The sequence below is a fragment of the Ochlerotatus camptorhynchus genome, unplaced genomic scaffold (genome assembly GCF_037179485.1).
Source record: "Ochlerotatus camptorhynchus isolate MF236.1 unplaced genomic scaffold, CSIRO-AGI_Acam_v1.1 ptg000503l, whole genome shotgun sequence".
Classification (NCBI taxonomy): domain Eukaryota; kingdom Metazoa; phylum Arthropoda; class Insecta; order Diptera; family Culicidae; genus Ochlerotatus; species Ochlerotatus camptorhynchus.
The window spans coordinates 7,864,304-7,875,370 of record NW_027040988.1 but is presented as its reverse complement, the minus strand read 5'-3'; the positions used below and the strand labels follow the sequence as shown (position 1 = coordinate 7,875,370).

The following is an 11,067-nucleotide window of genomic DNA, read 5'->3' as shown; positions in this document are numbered from 1 at the left end:
TACGCAATGGTGACGTAGAACCACCGACGAACCGACATGCCACTGGAGCATCAAGTTTGTCCTCAATTCGTTTTGTCAAATGAGCGATTCGATTTGTCAAACGGACGATCAGATCTGTCAAACGAGGCGAGACGCAAACCAAGTCAATATAAATTTTACGAGTGTTCGTGTCCTTTCTCACGATATGACGCGATCGGATAAGTAGATGGCGGTAGTGTTTAACGTATTTTAAATATGCCGTCTTGGGCAAGAATTTGAATGTAGCTTTTATGAGCTGGCACGCCGGTTCGTAGGTGGTAGAACGTTGGTAGAACTATGTGGTCTTATATAATAATTCTTAATTGTGCAGCAGGAGCTTGTATTTTGTGTAGGAATAGGAATTTGAGCGGGGTTCTCTCTATTTATACTCTTTAGTATGACGAGATTGACATAGATGGCCCACAGCAACTCACGAAGAGCTACTGATTCCGATCAATAGCGGTGCGCCTTCTGCCTCCTTCTATGGATGCTCATGTGGACTGCAACTCTCTGTTTGCAGGCAGCCTTTCATTGTGTACTGGAGAACACCACCACTTACGCGGTGATTTAATAAACACCTTTTGGTGAGACGGGTTGGAATTCAACTTTGAAATCTGTGGTAGGGAAATCGATTTTCGCAGGCAATTGGTGATAATTTTAATCATCATAGCAAAAGGTGCACATCCGTGCAATTTTTTGAAAAATGATAAAGTCTGGGAACTGACATCCGATCCAAAAAATACTCTTTTACAAATTTATGGTGGTCCTGAAAAGAACCGTTTTGTCGTGATGGTTGAGTAATGCTGAGCAATTAGGGTGTTAAACACAGATGAGGCTGGTGAGCTGTATGTTGTTTGGAATGAGGGTGACGCGCTTGGCATAAATGGCCCAGAGCGACTCACGAAGAGCTACTGATTCCAATAAATAGCGGTGCAGCTTCTTCCTCCTTATATGGATGCTCATGCGGGCTGCAGCTCGCTGCTTGCAGGCAGCCTTTCGTTAAGTACTGCAGAACAATGTTCAACGCCACGCGCCGAAAGCACTGCTGCTGCTGATGCCGACGACCGGACACCACCACACACGGTGATTGAAACTGAATCCGATCAGCGGTTGAGGCCAGCCTTGGTAGCTAGCTGCTTGCGAGGAGCCTTTCGTTATGTACTGGAGAACACCACCACTCACCACGCGGTGATTGAATAAACACCGTTTGGTGAGTGCGGATGAAATTCAACTTTGAAATCTGTGTTAGGGAAATCGCTTTTCACACGCAATTGGTTTTAATTTTATTATCAAAGCAACAGTTGCACATTCGTGCAATTTTCAATAGTGAAATTTTGAAAAATGATAAAGTCTTGAATTCAACAGATGCGTAGAAATATATCTGATCGATTAGTGATAATATTATTGAAATTAGTCCAGGGACAGCTGAGTTATTAACGCTCAAAAGCTTTCATAATTGTGTTACATGTTCCTTTTTAGGTTTTCGCAAAGTGTACCCCCATATAGAAATCAGAGACGTAGTCCTACGTCAAAATTACACCATTAAAACGGCCGATACAGTGGAACCAGAAACCACGAATTTTCAGCTACACTTCACATGTATTGGATCTAGATATTATGGGGCTGATTCAGCCAGAATTTCATCAGAAATTGGATTGATATTACCCATTGCGAGTAATAATACAAAGTTTCATCGACATTGGATATGGTCGAGACAGATCGATCATGATTCGTCAGTTTACATGTAAATCCTCATTTTAGATTAATTTTTAATCAGTATACTGGATGTACAACCACAGACAAACACATAACACATGACATATTTATCACTGAAAAACACCGTCGCCATCCGTTGAGTGCATTATCATGGGTAGCACGCTCAACAGATGGCGGTAGTGTCACCGACAAACCGACATGAATGATCATACAAAGTATCATCAAATTTCTGATCAAAGCACAAAACTGACATCTGCCGTCGTGTTCGCGAAAAATGTGTATCCTAGCCACGAACACACATACTAAATGTATGAGTTGGTTCGTGTCTAATCTATTCCGGGCAAATTATTTTTATCTAGATAACAAATTTCTATGGTTTTGACAGATGGGATCGCTGCACATTTGAATCCACCGTTATGGATTATCGATCAAGAGTTAAGTTTTAGTTTCATGTCGGTTTGTCGGTGCTAGTGTTTAAACGTCATGACTGTGAGCGCCATAGGTGGTGATACCATAGAGGTAACTCTAAGACTAGAGTAGGTCCCCAGTTGACAGCTAAGCCCTGTGCGTGAAAGACGTGTTTCTTTTATCCATCTCGTTATCAGGTTACAAGCTTATGAGTTTTTTATCATATGGGTGCTAAACGGGAGAACACCTTGGTAGTAGACTTTAGTGTGCTGCCGAAGCGACCAGATGCATCTGCCGTACAGAAATTCATGTACGGTGAGTTGAAACTGGACATAGCGGACGCCTTAAACATCCAGTTTCACAATGTTAGAAACTGTGTCTACGTCGAGATGGTAGATGCAGCAACAGCCAAGCGCTTCTTTGCATCACACCATCTAAAACACGCTATGCAGTGTGAGAAAAAAGCTTACAAAATTCCCGTGTTCGTGGAAGACGAAGCCGTTAACGTGAGAATCCATGATCTCCCTCCGAAAACACCTAGCACGGTGATTATAGAAAGTATGCGACCATACGGTACTATTCTTTCCATCAGCAGAGAAATGTGGAAGAATTATTTTCCCGGCATCCACAATGGAGTACGTATAGTACGGATGAAGATCAAACAACTCATCCCTTCCTATCTGATGATCGACGGTGAGACAACTTTGATTACATATCGTAACCAAGCAAAAACCTGCAGGTTCTGTGGACAAAAGGCTCATCCCCGACAAAAGTGCAATAGCTCTACATCACGCATTACTGTCAATGACCGCAATGACCCTACAGACGCAGAAAAGGTCACAAACGATGGAAACAGCGAACAAACATTATTGGATACCAATCAAACCCAATATACAATAGGCGAAACCAGTAAAAACACCCAGCACCAACACTCCGATGGAAACAATAGCGCACAAGAATCGACGGATAGTGAATCGGATGAATTTCTAACCGTCACCAACAAACGAAGGCTGTCAACGAAACAAAAACACAACAATGCGAAACGATATGTTACGAACCAGGGTTGCCAGAATAATGAATCAGCAGGAAATGAAAATTCGATGGAAGATAAAGAAGACGAATTGTCAGTTCCGGACTCACCAGTCAAGACGAGGAGCAAAAATAATCAGCTAGGAAGAAAGTGAAAAAAAAAAACAATTAATTTGAATTAACTGTATTTTCATTTTTTTTTCAGAGACGAACCAGCCTACGGCTGAAAGTCTCTTTAATAAAAAAATAATAATAAGTAGGTCCCGAACGTGCTCAACTTTTTGGCTCATCTCTGGTACTATCTTCGGTCCCAAGCTAATCGATTCACCCCTCGAAACATAGGAAAATCCACTAACCTCATTTTATCTGTCAAACTTTCATAGCGAATCAAAACAAACATTGTGTAGTACTAGAATTTTGATTAGAATGGGGAACGTTAATGGTTTGCTTGGGACCAATAGACTAGTCAAGTAGTGAGCCAATTTAAAATCGTTAGTTTCGTATTGATTGTTGGTGATACTATCAACCAAGAAAACTTTAAATTGACCGTTAATTGCTTATTCGATGAAAGTGTGCGAAATGTTTGTCTGTGGTACAACTGTTTACCTACGATGGAAATTAATACAAAGTGTCTTGTATGTTTGTCTGTGATGGTAGTTACTATTGGCATCCGTCCCAATGTTCGAGGAAAACGTCAAGCTTAATTTCCTTTGATGTGATATTATACCGATGGGTGTGATATTATCCGTCTACTTTAAAATTCTGGAGGTTTATATATTTAGTTACAGGCAATACCATGCATTTATTTTGCTGCTTTTTCTTGTTTTATTTGGAAACACGTTACCATACATAGTATAAAACTCAAATATTGTAAACCTACTAGACTCGTTAAGAATTTTCCGTTTTTTGTTTCTTACCTAGCGTGCTGTTTCTCTTTTTCCATTTAAAATAACATATCCACAATCATCAATCAATCAAACAATCAATCATCACTGCCTATACAGATTTGTTCCCTACTAACTTTCTTCTACTCGCGTCGTGCTCACCGGGGTTCACCGGTATTAGCTCCTAATTACAACCGCAAATATCATTCTTTCCGATTCAGCTTGTACTCTTCATCATGCCGTAATGTAGTTTCAGCATCAGCATTCTCTCATCTACAGCAAAAATTCCATCTTTCCGCCCTCCTTCTTTCTCCTCTCCGGTACTTCCGAATGCGTTTTTCTTTTTAACAAAAAATAAAGATTTATTTTTTAAATTACTACCTTACGTTTGTGCCTGAGCAATCGGCAGACAATAAATAAATAGGTTCTTAGTTGTTTGTTTTAGGGTAATAATATTTGTTTACTTTTACGTTTATAATAATAAAAAAAATATTTCGTTTTGTTGTTTTCTTCTTAATATACCAGTAATAAGTTTTCTAACTAAACAAAGTAACACCGCAAAACCTTTGCTTTGATTCTGTCGTTCGTTAAGTTTTGTATGTTCCATTTTGTTCAGGCGTGGAAAACTTTCTTCAAAATTGGTAACATCCTTAAATACATACGATAGAAAAGTTTCTTGATTTCATTGTACAGTTCGATTTTCCGTTTTAGTTGCTCAAAATATATTAATTGCTATTTTTTGAGAGAATAATTTTGAAAGAAGAAGCCAAACAATCTCAGAATTATGTAACAATAGATTTCGGTTGTTTTATTTTTTGTTGCTTTTTGTTTTAGTAACAATTGGATAATTGCTGATGAAATGCGTTTGGTTTCTGTCTTTAGTTCATTTTCGGTATACATTTATGCGTTTCTATAGTTAAGTGCTTTTGTAGTTTATGTTACAGAAAAGCAAAATTGGTTACTCTTAAGTACGACTTTTGTCAGAAAAATAAACTTTCTATTTTGTTTTTTTTTTTTATTGTGTGGGAATTATACACGCTCTTTCGAATCTTGGTTGCTATTTACACTTAGTTTTGTTGCAGTTTAACGGCAAAATAAGCTATAGGAGTAAAAATTTCGTTTATAAAACTGAAAATATTTGGCCTTAAAGCATGCATCATCGTGTCTCGAACCCGCAATTGAGTAGATAAAGTTAGGATTTGTTTTATTTTACATGATTAGAAGGATTGTAAGAAATAGATCATCTTGGCTCTCTGTTTCTATACTGCTGCAGAAGATACAAGTCTTACAAGTTACTACAGTCGTACTACACTAGTTTAATCAGTTCGTCGTTGCTTTGTTTTGATCTTTCTCTTCGAATAAATGGAGGAACAAATTTCAAGCTGCTATACACGCGCCGAGGGGTCCATCGACGCAAAATACACAATCGATTCGCTTTTATGCTTTTAACATTAGACACGTTCTTCAATCTTGTTGAGTATTGGCGAAAATAGACATAAATCTTCAACGGATTTTGCTACTCTAGTAGTAAAATAATACTTTCTTCATTTGGAGGAGGGAAAACAAATAAATAAATTGTAGCATTTTATATTATTTAGAATAAAAGAAGGAATTGACCTATTTACAAATGCGTACAGGTTTATCTAAAGCTACCTACTTGTTAACTGCTACTGTTCCCACTACTGCTACTGGTGCTGCTCGTCCTGACCATCCGGGGAGCGCCCCGACCTGGGGTCACCAGTTCGACCTTGATGTTGGCAGTGGCAGTTACTTTCGTATTCTGATGTTCACCTCCATGGTGGTGCGTCTCGACAGTGACCTCCGGCTGAAGTACGATGCTTTGCAGTTCCGGTGCCTGATGGTTGCCATAGTTGACATTCAGGTTACTTTTCTCGTGGATCGACGGTATGGAGGAGGCAGAACTTTTCCAGGACTGTGGTTCTTCCGTTATGGTCGTTAGTGAGGGTTCGTTATTGACGTTGACATTGTTGTGCTTGTGATGGTGGTGCGATTTCGAACAGTTCCTCGACGAGGATCGTTTGTTGTTCAGGATGAACGCCTTGTTCGATATTTTGTTGATTCGTTTCGGTGGTGGCGATGGTGTGGATATTCGGTTGGCATACTGCAGAGGGATGATTTCTGCTCCCGGTCCTACCAAACTCAGTAAGATCGGGAAGAAGAACAGGCCGTTGATGGCTCCGATTACGAGAACGGAGAGCAACAGCCAGAAGAAGTGCCGGACTACGAACTCGAAGGATGAGGTCGACAGCATTAGGACCGCTAGGATGGAAGTCATCACGGCATGGATCACAGGGGCGAGCGAGTGTTCCAGTGCTAGTTTGATCCGACGATCACGGTTACCGATCGCTGTGATGAAGCCCTGTTCGATAGGAAATAGAATGTTAGTTTTGATTTTACGCCATACAGTTGATACGAATGGGAAGCAAGGTCTAATCTAAGGTCGGAGATGAACCAGCGTCTGGCTAGAAATCACCTTAATCAACCAACCCACCCACCAAGCAGTCTAATCTAGTCTGATGGGAATTTCAATTAAGTCAACTACTTAAGGTGAAAGTTGATAGAATCCATAAATGATAGCGGCTATTGTTTTTTTTTAGCACGAATCTCAGAAACATGAGTGATTATAGTTTCGCACACGAAATATTGATAGTTTCTGAGATTCGTGCCGTCAGAACTCAAATTCTATCGACATTCACCTTAACTAAATTTATATCTTTATAAATTAATATTAAGGCTATGAAACAGCAAAAAAAAAAAAAAACTCACCAATGACACGTGAACGGTGAAGCAGACACCCAAGCCGATGCTGGCTATCAATATGACCGCAGGAATGGCCGACAGGTTGATTCCGAGCAGAATCATGACTCCCAACAGCTGGATGAGCATCGTTACGATACTGAACACGATCAGAATGGCCGCCCAAACGGACATCAGCAGCAAAGCGACCAAACAGAATGCTGCCACCAGAGCACATCCGATAGCTTTCAGCAGACACGGCCTAAGGTTCATGTACTGTTCCCAGAAGAGGAACGGGATTCCTGTGGAACGGAATGCAAGGTGTTACTCAATGATCTAATTAAAGTTATTAGATTTTTCTGATTTTACCTGACGGGTAGTTGGGTAAGCCTCTCGCTTCAAACCTCCTGCTCAGCTCACGGATCTGTCCGATCATAACCTTAATATCCTGGGTATCGCTCAGTCCGTGCAGATAGAATGGCAGCTGTGTGTACGTCAGCGGTGCACTCTTCGGAATCTTCAACTCAAAGTCACTCGGCGAATGGAACCATTCCCGTGGCTCAGGGCGCAAATTTCCCTATTGATGCGTAAAAACATCATAATTATTTCCAATGAACCACGAATCAAATAACCGTAAAATTAACCTACCTGTGACGCGCCATACGCTAGGACATCGTTCCAGGCCCACGCCGATAGATAGTTGTAGAAAGCTCTTGGGTTGATAACGCCTTCCGAGTCCACCAGTCGTACCTGTGCCACCAAACTCTTGTCGATTGGATTGTCCACGTGACCGGTTTGAACTAGTAATTTGTACGCTAGGATCGCATCGTCACTAGCATTCGGGAACCATCGCTCCTGCGTTATCCTCCCTTCCCGATAGTCTCGATCGAATGCTTTCTGTAGATTGATCAACCAGTCTCGAAACAGACTTAGCCAAAACTCCGGTAGACCTCCGTTGTCGTTCTTGATTACGTGCGACACTCTTACGAACGCTTCGTGGTATTCGTGCAGTAGCTTCTGATTGGTTGGGTATTCGAAGTCTCCCTGTGTGACGGCGAACATGCTGTAGAATCCGAAGAGCTTGCCCTGAACGCTGAGAAACTTGTGTTCGTTGGTGTTCTGAGGTACCAGGTCGGTTAGTTCAAGGCCATCGGGGAGCTTCATCGAGGCAAATAGCGAAACGCCTATAATACCGGTGAGGAGTAACATGGACAGGACTTTGATTGAACTCTTCGTGATGAATGGAGCGTAGTGTTTGACGGCAAACTTGGAAATTGAGAAGCTGAAGCAGGCTTTAGCCGGACAGTCTATGAGGGAATCATCAGGGTTGGATGGTTGGTGTTGTTGGCGTTGTTTAAGATCTTGGTTCGTGGTGGGCAGTGCTGGAAGGCAACAGCAAAGGATGTCTGCCCGTCCAGCTCGTCGTCGTCGCAGGTCCAAAGAGACCATGGCGGGGAATACCAGTAGGACGGCAGCTAGATTGAAAACGAGAAGGACTGCTCCTTGGAAGCAGAATACTCGGAGAGCTGGAACGGGGATCATAGCGGCAGCAAAAAAGGAACCCGCCGTCGCAGCACCACTGAAAAGGATACTCAAACCAGCTTTCTTCAAGACTTGTCCAGTTTGTTCGTTGTTGTCTCGCTCGGCGTAGGCGTGTGTAAGCACGAATATATGATCTACACCCAATCCGAGTGCAAGGAACGGTATTACTTGAGTCGTCGCAGCATTGAAGGCAATTCCTAGCAGGGCACAGAATCCCAGTCCAGCTGCAGTTGTTACTCCGATGAGCAAAACTCCGGCTGCACCCACGCCACTTTGACCATTGACTGGATCATTCCACCGAAGTAGCGTTATGGCTGCGTAGATCAGAATGACGACCACTCCGATGCCAAGACTGATTGGGTTCGGATTGGAGTATTTGCCTAGGATGTCGTCCAGAGCTGCCGACGAGAAGGCATACACTTCATAGTATGACAGTGGTTTAACCTCCGTCTGCATGATCTTGTTGACCTATTTTGGGTGGGAGAAGAACATTTGTTAGAGATTTGATAAAAAAGATCAAGAAGGCTTGATTTTACCTCAGCTGAGAATTTCTTCTGCCATGCATTTAACACATCGGCTGCTTTCTCCGGATTCCATCCGATGTGGTGCACTTTGTAGTGATTGTTCCAGTATTCGTACATTTCCCGTTCGCCCATGAGTTGGATAACAGTTTGGAGAGCTTTGGCTGTCTTCAAGTGCTGTGATCGATTCCGCGTAGCCCCACCGACGATTAGTTCTTCAGGCCAGTGCATGTATTTGGCTGCGAAACCATAACAACCTCCGGTGAGCGTGGACGCCACGTCCGGAGTTTGCTGGGATTTCTTGTTTGGAGCCGTTTCCGGGCACTGTTTGTCCTTTGGATTGAGGCAAGGCTTTTCCGTGTAACCAGTTCCGATTCCAGCACGCTTCATGTACTGCTCCAACGTATCGAAAGGGAACTGATAGTTTTGAGCTTTAATGTCCTTGAGCAGGTTCTGCGGGTTTAGTGAGGTCCACTGAACCTTGTTGGCCAGGTGTCTGTTTGGGTGGAGTAAAAGCAAGGTAAGTATCTAGTGAGAGAAGGAATGTGGTAGAGAACTTACGGAATGACAACCGGATATTCAGGTCCCAGTAACTTGCTACCTTCCCAGAAGCAGTCCAGCGGAGTGATGATCGCACATGGAATGATGTTCTCGAAGATCTGTTCGATGAAGTGCGTATCGAAATTTGGGATGTTCGGCGAGTAGCACATATCCTTCAAGCTCCACTCGATGTCGTACATGTGCACTCGGACGGAAATCGCCTGTTTCACCACTTCCATATGCGTGAGCAATGCGTTGGCGTGCAGTATCGAGGCTTCCATGTCCTTGGGGGTCTGTATCAGTAGCTGGTGCGTCGAGGAGTCCATTTCGCCGAGGGATTTCTGTGTGTAGGCTAGTTCGTGTTCTAACGTACCGCCTTCCTGTATCCATAGTTGATGCACTTTTGAATGCACCGTCGCAGATTTGAGGCCCACACAGAATGTACTTAGAACTAATATTGCTACGAATAACACCTTTCCCGCGTGTTTCTGTATCGAACAGCCAAGGTTGTAGAGATGGGACTGGAACAGGGATCGCATGTATACGGCTGACCTTCTCCCCCGCGCTTTGCCCTGCGAAAAAATGGAAACAGAAGAAAAACAATTGGTTAGTAGGTATTTAATGTGGAGTTCATCACTTGCGAGGCGTTGAAATCGTTTGACTACTGCTCGCTTCCAGAGACTGGGAACGCACGTACATATACCAAACACGCTCGGGTGAGAAGCTAAATTGAGCGTAAAAGCTAAAGAACCGCAAAATGAACTGCGCCTGCCTGTGCAACCACAAGGTGAGGCAGAACAGTCTCAAATTTCACTCCCTTCTCGAGTTGTACACGAGTTTCGAATTCCGTGCTATTACTCCACCTAGGAGTAAGTATAGGTAAACCTCGGTGAGTCGAAGGGGGAAAATAACACAAATTCCGTGATTCAGTTTACTCGACCGGAAAATCGACCCGGCTGCAACATATGGTTTAGTGTGTTGGTTGGAGGACCTCACACTGCAGCACCCTCGGGGGATTATAAACGCTCGTAAAGAGGGAGAAAAGTAGCTATCAAATTACCCACCACCAGAGAGTGAACCAGCAACCAGCAAGGTGGGTCGGTTGGGGAGGAACGATGCGATCGGATTACACCACGCACCCACCACTCAAACGACCACCAAGGGTCGGACCTGGATTTTTTTTTGGTTATAGTGTTGTCGCCTCTCGGCGCGCTCGGATTGGTCGTGTTTTGTGGGCACTAATCGTAATTATTATTACGAGCTTCCTTGGAGATCACGAAAGCAAAAACAACATTCTGATGATGATGATGATGGGAACGATGGTGACAACCTACAGCAGCCGGACGATATAAATGTTGCAAATTTGGTTTGAGCAAAAAACGAAGGTAGATTGTAAAAGTGGAACCACGAAAGCAAAAAACAAAAGCAGATAAAAACACAACATCTGGAAGACGGTGGAAGTTGGTGGGTTTGTGATGTTTTTTTTTTGCATTTTGAGTAGATCATTTTTTTATTTGGGGTTCTTCATGAAATAACCAGAAGCAGTGTAACCGCGTAACTCGGGGGACAACCTTTTTCCAGTTCAAAAGGGTTTGCGGTTTTGTATGGGGAATTAAATTAGGATCTGTTTTTTTGCAGCGTTTAGGAAGCAT

General features: G+C 42.8%; 2 protein-coding genes across 2 annotated transcripts in view; one reads left to right on the top strand and one right to left on the bottom strand.

Moving 5' to 3' along the window:
* The first annotated feature begins 2,366 nt into the window (after positions 1-2,366).
* LOC135712786 (uncharacterized) lies at positions 2,367-3,326 on the top strand. The gene has a single exon (XM_065235843.1). It carries the CDS (start codon positions 2,367-2,369, stop codon positions 3,324-3,326), a length of 960 nt encoding a protein of 319 aa, XP_065091915.1.
* Positions 3,327-3,954: 628 nt separating this feature from the next.
* The window catches only part of ptc (protein patched), an 80,208-nt gene continuing 73,095 nt past the window's right edge, over positions 3,955-11,067 (bottom strand). The window contains exons 2-7 of the mRNA XM_065235702.1: positions 9,437-9,987; positions 8,891-9,371; positions 7,461-8,822; positions 7,182-7,389; positions 6,843-7,114; positions 3,955-6,435 (exon numbers count right to left, since the gene is read on the bottom strand). Coding sequence (XP_065091774.1) covers positions 5,716-6,435; positions 6,843-7,114; positions 7,182-7,389; positions 7,461-8,822; positions 8,891-9,371; positions 9,437-9,987 — 3,594 coding nt within the window. The 3' untranslated portion in view covers positions 3,955-5,715. The remainder of the gene's footprint in view (positions 6,436-6,842; positions 7,115-7,181; positions 7,390-7,460; positions 8,823-8,890; positions 9,372-9,436; positions 9,988-11,067) is intronic.

Bases quoted from the DNA above. Each gene is read 5' to 3' on its own strand.
- LOC135712786 (XM_065235843.1), top strand. From the start codon at position 2,367: ATGGGTGCTAAACGGGAGAACACCTTGGTAGTAGACTTTAGTGTGCTG.